Here is a 17,576-nt window from a genome sequence, read left to right on the forward strand (position 1 = left end):
CTCAAGACACACCACCTAAAACAACCACCTTTAGACAGAATAGATAAAATTAGACTGTCAATAAACCTACTCTAGAAAGTTATTAAATACAGACTAACAAATACATTTTTTTTCCAATAAGCACCTCTGTTATTCCTTTATTGCTTCAATCAAGAATGGTAGCTATTAAAATGTTTAACTGCTCAAGAAATTAAAGCACACAACAGGATAGATTGTTATGAAGACAGAAACTTCAGAAAATTTCAAAAGGCAGTCCAAGTTAGCTGGATAACCTGCAAGTTCTCAAGACATGTGTCTCCCCTGTGTCACAAAAAGTCCTGAAATGCTATAGATGGCCTTGTGGTCCACATTAAACACCATACTAAGTATCATGTGCCCCTCTGAGCTCAAATATTGTGATCAGCTGGTAACACTTGGTAATACAGGTGAGTAGATATTTCTTAACCTTATTGAAGACCACCATAAGTCAACCCAATTACCATTCTCTGCTCTGAATTTTAATGGTTTTCAAACAAAAACCAAAAAAACCCAACATACAAATCATCCTGTCAGACCACAAGAATAGACAAACTAATCACCACAGAACCCTCATCAACAGCCAAAGAACTAACAGGAGTGCTCAGATTAGCACTGAGCCATCAAACTCACCCATCTGAGGACCTCCAGAGAAGGTGTAGGGGAACAGAGACACAAGACTGCTTCAATTTAGGAGGATCATCACCTTAATTCCCAGACCTGCTGAGTTTCCACTGCCTTTCATACCTGGGTCAAATGGAAATGGAGTGGCAGCACTGCATCTGCAGTATCAAATGCTCATTTTCCATATGAGCAGAGTATAGTCCTATCCCCAAGCAGGCAAAGCTTCACAATTAATACTCTTGGCCTCTGAACAAGCACATTAGAACACCAACTATTAGTAACCATGCCTAAGAAGTGCAACTTCTGGGCACTCTTTCTGAGGAAAAGGAACCATAATTTTCACATAGGTCTCATCCGCCTTTTCAAATGCATCCTCTGATTTGGTCTCCATTAACAATACACAGGATCAGTAATATTCCTTTCCTCCAGCAAATCAGAAAATAATTAGATTGTTCATTTGCAATCATTCTTCTCATATATTTACATTCAGCCTAAGAGGGAAAAACTCTCCCACATCACACAACATGCAGACATGTGATGAGAGTCACTAGCCAACAGAGAAAGAATTCCCCAGGTAAACAAAGCTCACTAGACTTAACCATTTTTATTTTTCATTATTTGACTCCATATAGTGTTAGATTATCAACTAGAATATTGTTTATTCTTCCTTAAAATTCTTCCTTAAGCAATTTCAAGAAAAGGTTTCTCTATCCAAAGGATACCACTACAACTGGCATTTTCCATAACTGTGGTAGAACAAGAATCATCTTAAGCAAAAATGTTGTATGTAATGAAAAAATTATTGCTGACAGACAAAGCACACCCACAGGTTTTAACTTCAGTGTACTCTCAAAAGTCACCAGCATGTGACAATCACAGAATGTGAAATTTTGGAATGTGAATCTGGTCCACCTGGGACTCATGAGCTGGACAGGTTTGTCCATAGCCTGCTGAGAAGTGTACAAGGGTAAGTGCAGTTTCCTCTCTGGTGCAGCTCTACAAGACCAACCAGACAGTTAGTCATGAGCACGCACCGTACAGGTGCGGGACCTTCAAAGGGCTGCTCCTTTTATCCTTTCGCCTTACTTGAAAACAAAAAAAAGCACAAACAAAAAAAAGGAAATTAATCAAGTTTGTAACACTCCTAACTTTCTGCTACACTAATCCATGGGATTGAGGAGGAAGGACAAAGGGAATCACCAGGTATTTGGTGGTGGAGAAAAACTTGGTCCAAGCATTGTTGGATGTACATATAGTTTTTGTCTCCTTGTTCAGATGTTGTTGAAACAGTAGACTTTAAAGAAAACGTCAATGAATCCTCATAAGCACTATACATGACCTCTGGGGTAATTAGCAATCATTCAAAAGCAACAAGACTAAAGTGTTCTATTCTTTATTACTGTCAGCTCTTTTCTTGATCAGCATTTTAATAAAGAAGGTTCATTGCTAAGACAGTTTCATGAATCAGTCATAATTACATTCTGACATGCAGTGAATAGTAAAGCAAAACTAAGTATCACTTCATCAACCTTTCTAACCTTTGTGCAAGTATTAACTGTAAATAATTTTTACACAATCTTACAACAGAAAATCTGCATATTTCTTAGCTTTTTGCATACTCTACCCTAACTGAATTTCCTGTGACCTATACCTGAAAAAAAACCCCAATATTACAATCAGGAATAATTACTTATCTTGCATGGTATTCAGGTATTGCCTTTCACAGACCAAATTAACTTCAAATAGAAAAGGCTATTTGTTCTACAAAACAGTGCAATGCTTTACAGGGTTAACTAAGGTTTTTTTACAGTCTTTTCCCCTATATTCTTCTGCAATAATGAAATCTGGGAAATTGTTACAATAGCCTCAGCTACTTTATTCTTATCCCAGTTGCAAACACACTAACAAAACGAAACAAAAAAACCCCAAAGAACCACATGAACAAATTTTGAGGAAAACTTTCTAAATGTCATCCAAGAATTCTGTACAATATCAAGGAAAGTAATGACTCTCAAGTTGATTTGGGATAACAAGCATTTTACTTGTGAATTATTTTTCAGTGGACCTAGAGCATAAAGATCTGGGAAAAGAAATACTGCCAAATACAACTTTTTCTATCAATCCTTTTCTTACACTTGTGACAATTACATTTAAACTTTAAACTGAAGAGTTTAGCAGAGATAAATTGAGAGGCAAAATACATTCAGTGGAAGTTGCACAAGTTTACATTACAACCTTCAAAACTTTAACAACTAAGAAACCCCACTATTCTTGCTACCACAAGGAACATACGATCTATTGTACAACTTTTCAATAACTTATTTTAATGTCTAGCTACAAATCAGCTACCCCCTAAGAAGAGGAAAAAATAGACAATTAACTTGTAAAATAATGGTGCATGAATAAAAAGAGAGACTCTTAAAATGTACTGTTCAGTGAATAGTATTTCAGATATTCAAACAAAAGTGAAAGAATTCAGGAGGTACAGATGTGGCTGTGCCGGCTCAGAGACAAGTAGCCTCTCCTTTTTCCAGTCAGAGAACTGAAGAATGGCAGAGTAAACTTCCACACACTAAGAATTACACTGAACAGCGCTCCCCATTTCACATCACTTAGGAAAAAAATCTTCCTTGCAGAATAAGAATAAATACAAAAGGAAAAAAACCCACCTGCAAACTACAAATCACTGCATAACACCCAGTTTTGCTAAAGGACCAGTAATGACTGTAACTTTCAATCTCCTAATAAGCAAGCTGTGGTGTTCTGTGAAAAACAAATGCCAAGAGTTCACACTGAATTTATAACATGATGTTTCATAAGCTAAGGGTCAAATTCACCCCAATACACGTACTTCACTGGAATTATACCCTGGATGAAGTTATTTGTCTAGATTTCTTTTACACTGTTGTTTTTCTTTTTAACATTTGATTTGTATTTCTTTCCCCAGTATTAGCCTTTGCTCCTGCCAGAACTGTTGGCAGGCAGGGAAAAAAAAAAAAAAAAGAAAGAAAAAAAAAGTAGTCTTGATTTACGAAACTGAATTTCCCAGAATAATAATTTTAAAAAGCGATTAAGATCTAAACAAAGGCTAAAGATGGCTTACACTTAGCTCTGATGAGGTCCACTACCTCATTACCCAACAACTGAAAACTTCTGATGCATTTTGTTTCAAGAGAATCCAAAAGTCCTTGCTGTAAAGCAGGCTGGGGGGTGCAGGGTCCATTCACTCTTTCTGTATCACAACCATTATGTAAGAAGTATAAAACACTGCCTTTATGCTGCCAAACCACAATGACTCTTCTTACATCAAAGGGTTTTGGCCACTAGGGTTTTTTTTCTCTGAAATTTATTCAAGCCAGGGGCAGGGAGACAACAATTCATACACGCTAATTACACCTAATTATCTATTCCTTTTTTTTCCCCTTTCCACCAGCTTCGGCCAGTGCTATTTGCTATCTGGGTTTCTCACAACCTCCCCTTGCCCTGTCCATCCAACTCAGCAGCAAAGTCTTTGAAGAAAACAGTCGTGGCTTCTTAGAATTTTAACAATATAAGGTTCAACTCAAATGAAATTATTCTATTATTAGTTTTGACACATTTATGTGTTAAATATGAAGGCCTCTTGGTTAATTTGGCAAATTCCTCACATCTCTTCACAACTAGAATTGCTGGTAACACCCTCTCTTGTAGGAGCTTCTCCTCATGCTTTCTTTTCATGATCTAAATGAAATGTTTATTGGATTAAAGTTCTTCTCTGCAGACCTCCACGGTGGCCTGTGACAAAGAGCTTAAAAGCTTTATTAATTGGCTCGGGCTTTTTAGGGGGAGGCAGGACCTCATTTCACATTACATCACAAGCAAACAGAACTGCCACGTGTAAGTAGACTAATTTACCCTGATACAGCAGGAATCAACTATTCCATATCTACGATATGCTTTCATTTACTCATTTTAATCAAGGAGCAAACAAACCAAGCCACAGCTCAGGAAATCCTAACAATTAAAGAAAGGGAGAAGGCAGGAAGCCTGGCACAGAGCTACAGTAGCAACTATTTCATCCTAAGATAAAGTTTTGATCTGCATCTAAATAAACTGTCTAGGAGAAAGTGTCTAAGACAGACATAAAAGGTAAACAAATGAACAGTTCATCCCTTGAGAACACAATACAGCAATAGGTACATTATAAAATATTGTAACAGTTACATGCTCTGAACTACAGAATTCAAATAACCCTTTTGTTTAAATTTAACACACACACAGGCTTAGAAGGCTGAATGCAAAAGGGATTGGTAACTTCTAATCTGACACCTTGCTTTCTATATACAACATTTTATGACTTGATAGGCTCACAAATTTATCAAACTAAAATTACCCAGAAATTATACTGATGTTCAAAAATACTTGCAGCACAAAATACTTGCAATCATGCTGTATTTCCTTTTTTTATTTTTTCTATGTTTAATTAGGTACACTTCACAAAAGATGAGTACTTCTATTACTTGCACAGAGAGAGAACAAGAACAAATGCTCCTTCTACTTAGGAGTTTGCTTGGTTACATACTAAGAAGGGAAACAAAAGGCCCAACATCTTCAATAATGAAAAAGTCAATTGATAGGCGAAGCCATCACAATATCAAAGGCCTAATCCCTGCAATTCTGACTCAGGTGACAGTTCACAGGGGTCAGAGTGGCTGACACTGACCTCAAAAGCAGGTTTTAACTATTCAACATACTGAAAGCTGCTGGGCTATCACACCATTAGACTGGAACAAACTGACAAATCAATTTCATCAAGGAGATGACTTTTTTGGGAGAGGGGGGAGGAGAGAGGCAGATCCGCCACTCAACAAATCCCTGCATTTCTCACACAGGTGGTTGGACAAAAGCTGACTGCACCATCAAAGACATTTTATATCTACCAAATGCCTTTGTACAAAACTAACTCCCACAATTTCCTTAGGGGCAGCTCTAAATGTTTTTTAAACAAGTATTTTTCACATTCTCAAACTAAACTACAGAAAAGTGAAAAAGCTTTTAAATTCCTCAGTTTTGTGCTTTGTAGGAAAGGGTGTATTTTAACTAAAACCACAGTCAGCAACATTCTAAATACATAACCATTAACAGATTTCAAGAAAGACAGGGCAATACAGTGTATAAATAATGCATTGCTTTCTATTTGAGAGGAGTGTGCAATGCTTACTGTTAAAAGTCATTTTAACCAAACAGTTTTAAAATAAATAATTATTTGGTCCCTAATAGTATAAGAAAAAAAAAAGAGGGGAAAAAAAGACGCTGAAAGTAATTTCATGTCCTACTGGCAATAGATTTCCGGCCAATTCCTCCTCTTTGCTCAAAGCGAAATGCAGGTAGCCAAAGCCAAACATTTTTTTCTAAAATTGTGCCTTTTAAAGATATACTCAGACTATGAAAGGCCCTAAAACGTTTTGACTTTCAGTTAAAATTAACTGTAGTGCAAGTCTATTGCGTGAAGAAAACCTGACAAAAGGCAGAAGTTACATACTTGGTATTTCAACACAGCTTGACATTTTGAAGCGTCATGCTACGCTTCCAGGAAACCTTTGGAATCTCAAGAACTGCTCACTCAGATTACAGACTCTACACAACAAATTATTTGAGGAGCTTTCCTTCTTGATTTTCCAGAGAATGAAGCATTGAACTAGCCACTGAATTAAGAGTTAGGATTCCGGAACAGTTAAGGGTTGATGCAAATGTCTTCATTAAATGTCTGCAAAACTTAAAATGTTGCCAAACTTACTGCCAAAGCAGTAAATTAAAGCGCCCTTTCTCTTTTTTTTTTTTTTCCCCCCCAAGAGCCTCACGTAACACCCTACATTACATTGTTAAAGATTAGTGCAGTGTTGTTCTGCTGGAGGGCAGGAAGGCTCTGCAGAGGGATCTGGACAGGCTGGATCAATGGCCTGAGGCCAATTGTATGAGGTTCTACAAGGCCAAGTGCTGGGTCCTGCCCCTGGATCACAACCACCCCAGGCAGTGCCACAGGCTGGAGACAGAATGGCTGGAAAGCTGCCCAGCAAAGAAGGACCTGGGATTAAAATTTCTTCACCAAAAGGGTTTGTCAAGCATTGGAACAGACAGAACAAGGAGTGGCTGAGACACCATCCCCAGAGGAAAGATGTGCAGATGTGGCACTTGGGGACATGGTTTACTGGTGGACTTGGCAGTGATGGGTTAATGGTTGGACTCAGTCTTCAAGGTCTTTTCCAGTCTTAAAAATTCTGTGATTTCAAGATACATAGCTTTATTTGTAAATCAGCATTAAAACATTTAGAAACTTTGTATATTTCTTTTAGGTTGAGAGTAATAATTTTTGGAGTATTTCTGCTTTAAGCATTTGAACAAAGTAACTGAGCAATGAATGTTTTTTTCAAGAACTGTCTTTAAAAAAAGAAAAAAAATCACACAGGAGTTCCACACACTTTAAAATGCTCAGCAAGAGATCCTACGAGATTAAAAGCTCAATCAGAAAGGACTGAATCTAATTACAATTATAGAATTAAAAGATCTTTCTTCTTAATATTTCTTATCTCTGTAAAGCTCTTCGTAAAATTTCTTGGACTGAAGAAGCACTCTTATCTGCTGCAGAAACTAAACCCTCTCATAAGGAATACTGCGTCCCAAAGAATCATAGCCACAACGACAAACTGATCAATTCAGAGTTTTCCCCTGTTTATAAAAATGACCCCTTTGAGTTACGGGACTAAAAAAATCACTGAAAAAAATACATCTCAAATTATTTAGTATTTCAAAAGAAGAGAACACTGGAATAAGATCAGAATTGAACAGGGAACACACAAAGGGCAGAAAAAGCTGCCAATGGTGTTACTGACCTGCTCAATGACACAAACCTGGGGCTTTTATGTGGCCACCAGCTGTAGGACCTGAAGCTTTCATGTGGCTCTAAAAATTGGAACTCACACAACAATCACTTGTGCCCAGTAATCTACCACCTAGAAAGACAATATGGACAAACTGTGGAAGATAACTGTATCTTCCCTAGAGTGCTATTTCACCCTTTTGCTTATTCCACAGAAACTGGTTTGCAGTTATCTTTTTAAGAAATAGGAACTCAAAAAAAGATACTGGAATTACATAGACTGAAGAAAATACAAACAAAATTGAGGATGAACATGGGTAACTCTAGATCTAGGGAAGAAACGATTACTTTTGATCATTTGAAGACAAGAAAAGATATCTGTGTAACACTTATCCAGGTATCTAGAAATTGTGTTCCACTTAAGAGGAATGAAAAGAACCTGAAACCTATTTCAAGTGAAACATCTCTTCACAGAAATATACTGCCAATATTTTCCATTCATTCCACTTTCCCAAGAACTTTTAGAGGAATCTGAAACTCCTGTGTTATAATAGAACTACTTTTAGTGCTCAAGTCTTATTTTAAGATTTATGATCATGGAAGTTAATTACTGAAAAAAACAAACAAAACCAACCCACCTATTCACTCCCACTAAACCCCAGACAAAAGCCCTCTGGGAGGCTCTGAGCCCAGAGAAAACTAGGACAGGAGTTAGTCCCAGCTGTCAAAGCCAGTACCAGGGGACAGGTCAGATGAGACCAACATTAACACAAACACACATGGCTTGGAGTGAGGGAAAGGTTGAGAAGACAGTAAACCAAACATTTGCAAGCAACCAATGCAGTGCTTTCCTTTGTATTTTCACACAAAATCCTAGAAGAAATCATATTTACATTTCGTAGTCATGGAATTACGCACAGCTGAGGCAGAAGCTACTTTATCCATTCACACTAATGCCATCACACAGATTCTACACACATCGGGGAGACCTCTATCTGCATTTCTCAAACCACCAAAGCCAGGGTATCAATGTAGTTCTATCCACACCTTTGTAACATAAAGGTCACTTGTTAGAATCTTACTCTAGAATACGTTCCAGTGTGCTTTTTAAATGCTAACTTCTGCTGTGTTAAACTAAAAATGTAGATTTCAACATTTTTTAATTAATAATTTTAATACCATGCCCTTACCCTTCCACTTTGCAGCTAGGATCAGAGAAGCATTTTGTGGACAAGCCTCCTTTTCGTTATTATGTCTTTGGGAAAGAATAATGTTACATTGGTAATATTTATGAAAGTGGCATTGAAGGCACATATATTTAGAGCAGTGTTAAAACACCAAGGTGCTGGGAAAAAGAACAATGACAGGAAATCCAGAATTTTAGAAAGGCCCTTGTGAATTATGTTAAAATTTGCTTCTCCCTTCATTCATTATGACAATAATATTCATCTACCTCTAGTCTGGGTTATGGTACTTGTTTCTTTCTGCAGTACTCCATTCTCTAGACTAAGCCACCTTTACCACTTCTCTCAGCATTCCATACACTCCCTTGTAAAAAATTTTGATTACTTTCCCACTCCTGGTGAGGTGTTCTGGTGCATAAACTACATTTCACATTTTTTTAGTTCAGCTAGCTAAAAAGAGGAAAAAAGGAAACTATAAATAAGTGCACATGATAGGTATTCATGAAGTCTGAAGATCAGTGAAATGAAAGAGCCCTATGTGTATCAGGGAGAAAACTAAGAGTCAACAAAGAAAGACATATAGAAAAGAATGATTTGCCATGGTTGCTGCATTTCAAAAAGCAAATGCATATGAAACTATTTCTATTCTTGAAAATACTCTATGATTGAGAGCTCTCATCCAATGCAGCCAGCTACAAAACAAACCCTTTTCAAGAATTCGAAATGGAAGTGGTTGTTAATTTATTTTTATGTTCCTTACTTTTCTAAAGCCATCCAGGTAAAAACCACTCTCACTGGTAACTTCCCTGACTTCATACACAGCCATTCCAAAATGCACAGGAGTGCCACAAGCATGTCAATGGCATATTAACTTTGAAAGCTAGTAATTGTACAAATGTCAACATTAGATAGTATTTGCAAAGGTGCTTAGGCAATTAAGCAATCTTTTGATTCTGAAAGGGCCCACTGAAAATGCAAGGCACTGTCAGCTGCTTTACTGCTGACCACCTGAGCAGAAACATCCAATCAATGCATCGACTCAGCAATTCCAAATCTCTTATCACAAAACCAAAGCTACCTAAACTCTGCCTTAAGAGTCTTTTATCCTAGATACCAATACAGTTAACATTACTTATGTACTTATTCTAGCAATATTTCTGTGATGTAGGGAAATGTTGTTATTTCCATTTTACATGTCAGGTCAATCCAGGCAGAGCAGGATACCACAGCTGTATTTTAGCCCTCAAGAATGTAACAATACAACTGTAGCTTGTGAATGAAAAATATCTCCAACTTGTCCAGAACTCAAAAGTGTCATTTCAGCGTATGTTCCTTTTACAGCAAAATAAGCACCAACTGTGTTACTCACACAGAGGAAGGATCCTCCATTTTTAAATTTAAATGAAGCAATTATTTGACCTGCCAGAACACAACTTGGACACTGAGGGAAGCTTGCTTCAGAGCTGCTCCTTGTTGAACATTACGTGAGTTCTCACAAACAGCCATTCAAAAAACTACTTACACATGAGAAAGACCCAGGAACATGGTAATTGAGGGGTACAGAACAAACCCTACTTTCCTTGCATCAAAGAAATAGCAAGCTATTCTAACATCATAAATGTAAGATAGCCACAAGTACAACACAATATAAATGTTAGAGGGACACTGTGTTACACAGCACACATGCACCAGCAGGAAAGTCTTATCCAAACAAACACTTTCTACTGCCTTAATCAAAAAGATAACTTTTTGTCATGCTAAAAATGTCCAGCTCTAAAAACATGTTAATTCCAGAAGGAAAAAGTCCCTTCTTGCCTTACCTTCAATTAGTTTTGCTCTAAATAGTTAAAACAGATATATATATATAATCAGGAAACTTGCATCAAAGCAATCCTCTACAAATCTTCTACAAATTTATTAATAAAGCAGGCAAAACTGAAAAGCATTGAACAAGTGGCTCTCCTTACCTTCAGCACAGCAATGAATGGTACAAAATTAGCCCTCTGAAGACCATTTTTATAGAGATCTGAAAGAAAGGAAATCAGTACCATTTTGCTACTTAGTCTTAACAACGTCGGCTTATCTTCTAGTCTAGCAAACAAAACTCAGTGTTGCTAGAGACAGGAGGAGGAACAAAAGGCAGAAAAGGAGAGCTAAAATCCATTTCTCTTTGTTTACTGTATGAAAATTCAGTACAATCTTAAGGAAGAAAGGAACATCCTGAGGAAGTGTGGAAAATGCAGGGAGCAAAAAATTACTTAGACCTCTAATGACATATAACTAATTCTAGCAGAAGAAATTAGAGTAGCATCTCTTTTAAAGTAAGGGTATAAAAAAATATTTGTAATGCTGGGTATACGTTGGTACAGACTGTAAGGCAAAACTATGCAACTGCTAAACCCAAGTATTGGGCAGAGGACAAAAACCCCACATAAACTAAAAATACACAATTTTTCTTTACAAAGTCAGCATCGTTCTTGGTCAGTGCACTGTGGTACATTTATCTTCTAGCAATTCTGCCAGGTACACCTCCTGTTCAAAAGCAAGAAAAAGGATCAACCCTAAGGCCAAAAAACTGAAAATTAAATTAATATGTAAACTTAGGCAAAGTTGCTAAAAATATAACTGAATAAAGAAAAAAAATAGTATGTCATGTAACAAAATGCAGATCTGCATCATCAAACAAAAAATACAAATTAACAAAAACAAACTCCAAAGCAGAATTTTTCACCTGACACATCTCTATATATTTAAACAACATAAACTTTTCTTCTCTGGAAATTATCCAACTGCCCAACAAGTTCATAACAGAATGACTTCTTCTTTGAAAACACTTAAAACTGTATGATGAGCTGCTCTGTTTCATTAATATTCTGAAGCCTTATAAAAAGGCAGTATAGCACCTATAACTGATGGAAGGAATGAATAAGAGAACACAGACAGCTGGCAGAGATATCACCAAAATGCCACACAAAGCACATGCCAGGTTATGATTATCCCTTATATTCCCCATAAGGCCTGAAGGCTACAGCTACACTAAAGCTTTTATGCTTTACCAACACCTGATGGTGGACAGAAGATGCTGCATGCCTGAGACACCAGCAGGGTACCTACAGAATGGTTTTCACAAAATTGGATACGTACACAGAAACATTTAGAAAAATTATTAGTAAAGGCAATTCCATACCCTAATTACTAACAAAGTTCTAGGAAGCCATGCATCATGCTCATTCCCAACTCAGCAAATCAGGATGGTTATACATTTGTTAAAATATATAGCAATCAATTGCGTATTTACTTGCAAAAACTAGTGAACATGTAACAGTAGTGTAAGACAGCTACTCCCATTAGTTCTTCTGGCTAATATGGCTGTGAGCTTTGCACCATGTCTCTGTTTTGTGAGGATCAGAAAAAACCCAGTAATTTTGGTGGAGAAATGAAGCCAGGACTCCTCAAATACAATCTTAGTATATTCCCCTGGGGCAGGAGCTCAACACAGTTACATGTATCACTAACAGTCAGCAGCTGGGCACATCTGCTCTCTAACGAAAAAGCCACTCTTTCCCTCTGTGCCCACAAGAAACAAATCTCTCCATTTAGTCTTAAAACTCAACGTGGCATATTACACTAACCCAGCTCTCGATGTCAGACGCACCATGAGCATGCAGAAACAGTGACCAGAGAAGAGAGAGGCATCGGCCAACACCTGGACTGAAACACAGCACGGTTCTGGAGATGCTGTTCTTGACATTCTCTGGGGTAGTTAATACAGGTGGATGTTTTTCATGTTGATACAGTGATTTAATATACATTAAAAACACCCATGTAACAATAAAGGTAGATTTAAAACGTTGGCTACAATCCTCAAGTTATGATAAAAAAAATTCTCCTGAGCTTTAAAGAGCAGTGCTTTAAAAAACCAAAGGATGGCTCTCAAGTGAGTAAAACACCAGCAGTCTGTCTGTAGTCAAACCAACTACAGGAGGTACAATTCCATCTTGTTTGGTCAAAAAAGCAAAATAAACCAATGGGAAATTATTTTCTCCCCTAATAAAAACATTTGGGTGGGGTTTTTTGGTTGTTTTTTTTTTGTTTTGGTTTTTTTTGCTAATATAAAGTTCACTGTAGAATTGCACATTGTTAGTGATTGTCTTTTACGCAATTAATTTGGGTAGGAAAATAAATGGTAGTTATAGTTAACAATTAACTTCAGTATTTGAAATTGATCAGTCCAAAGTGTCGTAAAAGTTTATGCATTATGCTAACTGCTAATGTCATACAATACAAACATTTTTCTTCTCTACAAAAAATTACAGTTACTGCTTGATTAAAACCCATACAGATTTGAGGACTTCATAGAAAGATCTACTTAGCTAGTCACTACAAGTGACTAGTCACCGTAAGAAAAGAGGTAGGAATGGAAACAACTCTCCACTTAAGTAATTCCCTCAAACCAGCTTGTAAGAACGTAAAAATGGCATCTTGACAAATGACTCTCCCTCAAGCTGGTGGATCACATCTGCAATTTTCTGAGTTAGAAACTGGGAAGGAATGTGATCTCATTTGCCCTCTCTTCTGCAGGATATGATCTTTTCCTATCCTTAAACACATTCAAAACAGACGGTATTTTAACCCTCCTCAACCACCCTGTCCCCAAATACCCTCTCACTGGTTTGGATAGAGATGATCAGAAGACACAGAAGGTTTTGAGGGTAGTGGAGGAAAGAACACTTTGAGTTTGAGATAAGGAGGAGTAAGATTTAGTGAAAAACCTTTCTTCCTTAAGAACAAGAAAAAGCGGAGGACAAGCTGGAGTATCTCTGGTTCTCGCAGACTAGAGAGTTCATTAGTATTAAATACTGTATGGTATAAATACAATTGTTTTGTAAGATACTGAGATTCATTGAATTTGGGTAATACTGGTAGAATGTTTGTTTTTACCTTCTGGCGGCCTGTTAGATGTTGCCACAACGACAACCCCATTTTGGAAGAGATTTTCAAAAAGCTGCTTCAGAATCATGGCATCAGCAATGTCAGTGACCTGAGAAGACAACACATTTGTTTTATCTTGCTTTCAGCTTCTGCTGCAATAGATCTGCAAGTGGCTTTGTAGCTAGGAAAATGCTTGTTAGTGAAAGCCATGGAAAAAGATTCTAATTATTGCTTGGTGAGAAAAAAATAAAAGGGATAATTAATAAGCAGTGAATGTACCACAGTCTTTCAAAACTTGCCCACTCTTTATTGCGGAACTCCACCATTTCTTTACCAATTGCTAAATGATTCCGTGTTAACTTCTATTATAAAACTACAGGTGGGAGACACAGAAAACAGACCTAAACATTTAAGAGCCTACTTAATTAGGAACAACATGAAAAAAAAACAGAAGATAGAAAGAGATACACACCGGCTGTTTTACATTTCTATTACCTTTGAGGCAAAGGTTTGCAGAGGTGAATTTAAAATGGTCATGAGACTTCAGAAATAAAGACAAGTAGCCAACTATACATAATCAGCTGCTGTTGAAAATAGAATGATATGACATAGATACTATTGTGTGATTGTTGCAAAAAACAATTCAACAGATGGCCCATCACAAAAATAAGCAATTTCATTGTTCTTTTTAAGTGCCTTCTATTACTGTCCATGAATAATCAAAAGGCAGGCAGTCACTTCCAGCACAGTCAGCCTCTTCTAACCTTCAGGCACAAAACACGAATGAAAAACAAAAATGGGTAGGACAAGTGATACTGGGGAGGGGTAAGGAAGAAAAAATGACTAAAAGATAAGCCATTAAGTAAAATTTCTTTAAGTATCTTAATTTTAGCTTAACAAATTTGCTTTATAGTACCAAGAAATAAATAAAGAAGATTACCAATAATAATGCTGTAAAAAAAAAAAAAAGAAACAAAAGAAATTTTTCTGAAAAAACAGCAATTCATATTTTACAGGAATTCTCCACCTTAGTATGTAAACCACCTTTATGATCATTACATTTGATTCTCCTGCAGTCCCTGTGGTTATTATAAAGACACTTGTTGCATTTTGACTTACCAAAAGAGACCCCAGTTCTGAGGAAATAAACCAGTGGTGGCATGCTGGGAGTTACACACACCCATTACACAAGAGATTGATGTTTTCACCACCTTAGATGTGTATGCTGTGATGGCAATACATGTGCAGAAAGATTTTAACCAGTATAATTTTTTCTTCTACTCCACACCCCTCCAGCCCCCATCATTCTCCCATTACTAAATTACTTTTCTGGGCAGAAAAAAAGATAATTCTACACTAGAGACTTAGGTAAAAGACTTAGGTTACATTTCTGGCAGCTAGTTTTGAAGCAATAATTTTGTTAATGAACTATATATACGCACTAGTTTCCTTCTTCCAAAGATTCCTTCCATTTTGTTCTAGGAATGCCTTAATAGGATTTTTTTCCTTTTTAAAAACCAAACTTTTACACAATCTGTAACAGACACCTCAGATGTGCATATCTCTAATCCCTAAGATCTGATATTAAAAAAAAGTGGTAAGTCACTATTGTACTATATGTTTAATATACCTGCTTATGTTTCACTTATCAATAATTTATTTCTTCTGGATACTAAAATTTAGGAACTTCTCCCATTCCTAAAAACCCAAGACACACAAGGAATCACTATAAATGTGCATCTTAGGGGTGACTGAATTTCTTGTACCACAAAGCACACCTAAAAGCCAAGTTCTAAAAATCTATTACAGAAGCCACTTTGTTACAAACCTTTTTGTTTATTAGTACTACAAAGCATGCTACCTTTAGAAAACAGGGAACGAAAGAATATTAATGCTTGAATAAAACAAAACAAAAACATTCTCTTATTAATGACAACTGTTATTTGATGCAGGATTCTAAGCTCCATTACAAAAAAAGGAAAAAAAACCCCACAAACCAAACCAAAACAACAATAACAAAAATCAACAAAAAACCCTCTTGAAAGTTCTGACAAAAAGCAAGAGCCATTTTGAGGACCAGGATGCAAATATGAGCTCTTTTTATCTAATACACTTCAGGAAAAACAAAAAGATTTCAACAAGGTAAAGCAGGTAGAAGACAGTAACTATAGGATCTTAAGTTCTCATGGTTTTTACTGTATCCAGCATTTATTGCAACTGATAATAAAAGCAAAGGCTATAAATTACCAATAAGGAGAGCCTGCTAGGGGAGAGAATGGAGAAATTTCATTAGCATTTAAGAGAAAAAAGAAAAAAAAAGGAAAGACACTACACTAATAGTTAATTTACATGTGTAAGTGCCGGAGACTCAGTCAGCCACTGATTGGTACAGTTCCATGTAATGAATGACAAACATAAGCATGTATTATCAGCAATTAGTACTAGCACAAAAATAAGGGCCTAATTTTTATTAGAGGCTTTTAATATAATGCAGGTTAGGAAAAACTCCCTAAATTGTTACTTCACTTTTGTAATCCAAATGGTACCACTGGTACCTTAAGACTAACTCTGCACTATCACCCAGCTTCCCGAGAAGGAGGGCCTCTGGTTTCATTACTAACACTAATATAGCTTACAGTCCTGTGCCAAAATTAGATCTTCTAATTACCTGTGTATGGCTATTTGGTCATGGCTAGCCACCCCTGTGTTCTGAGACATCATAGTTACAAATGGCTTCGTTTTAGGGGTTTTCTTCAAAATGAAGACATTTTTAGAATGGCTTAAGACTTTTGTGATTAAAAAAAGACTTTAATATTTCCAGTAAGCTGTATGACAAAGATCAACAAGACATAGCAATGCTTTAATAACCTGACAGCCTGGGGCTCAGGCAAATGCTGACAAAATCCTGCTTCAAAATGGACAAACACAGAAGCATAGTGCCATCACTGAGGTCCTGGCCACCACACAGTATTTGCACAAAGCAACATTAAAACATAATTTTTTTTTAAATACAACAATACTTTGGAACACGGAAAATTACTTTCAAAATAAGTACTTATATATTTTTCTAGATAAATTAGTCAATTCTCCTCTTGCTTAACAGTTCTCTGGGCTTTGCATGAAGATTCACTTCAGAAGACTTCTGTTTTGCTTTAGCCCATTGTCAATGAGAAAAATGCAACCTCAGCAATGCTTTTGTCTTCTGAAGTTCTGCATTTGGTTTCCTCTGAAATATGAGCATTAACAATATGTTTTGCTCTCCCTGTTTAAAATATCACTAATCCATTTTGTTCTAAAATAAATAATTAATTTCAACTTATTCTCCTTTTTTTTGTTCAGCAGGCATCTGAAAGCAACTTGAAGTGTTTAAAGCAAATATCAATAGTTTTTTGATGTTGCCTCCACACACAATTATTTTGCAAAAGCAACCCCACTTCTCATCTGTCAAAACAGAGAGTTGCTTTGTCCACAAGTCAGAGCAGTGTATATTCTGAGCCTGCAGCTCTTTCCAGTTTCATTTTAATCTAGCAATTCTTTAAATTACAAGTAAATCAAACTGCAGGGAAATAAAGCCATGATCTCCACTGCAGAAATGAGCTGCAAACATCCTGAATTAAATACAGCTCCTTATTATTAACTGTGTCACCATGCGAGCTGCTCTTCCAGTCCCTGCACTGCTTTATGATTATTTAAGCATAGGGTTTCTTATCCCAAATTCAGTACCTTCTGCAAAATTTCAGAAAGCTGGAACTCCTCTTGAATAGGCAAAACCTGTGTAGAGTTCCATGTTACAAAAAATCAGGTAAGAAACCCAGCCATTCAGAAATTTGTGAATTTAGAAAATTAGTACACCCAGAACAAGTAGATTTAAAAAATTCACATATTAATGCAAAGTCTTGGAAACACATTTTAAAGAATAGTTCTTGTAATAATTTCCCAACTGTGACAGTCCAACAAAACAGGTG

General features: G+C 36.6%; 1 protein-coding gene across 3 annotated transcripts in view; it reads right to left on the reverse strand.

The window, feature by feature from the left end:
• Positions 1–17,576, reverse strand: part of AFG1L (AFG1 like ATPase) — a 75,938-nt gene that overhangs the window by 38,539 nt on the left and 19,823 nt on the right. For all 3 annotated transcript variants that reach the window (XM_082276638.1, XM_082276637.1, XM_082276639.1), the window contains exons 6-7: positions 13,621–13,720; positions 10,647–10,705 (exon numbers count right to left, since the gene is read on the reverse strand). In XM_082276638.1, coding sequence (XP_082132764.1) covers positions 10,647–10,705; positions 13,621–13,720 — 159 coding nt within the window. The remainder of the gene's footprint in view (positions 1–10,646; positions 10,706–13,620; positions 13,721–17,576) is intronic.

This window comes from Coloeus monedula (genome assembly GCF_965178545.1).
Source record: "Coloeus monedula genome assembly, chromosome: 2".
NCBI lineage: Eukaryota > Metazoa > Chordata > Aves > Passeriformes > Corvidae > Coloeus > Coloeus monedula.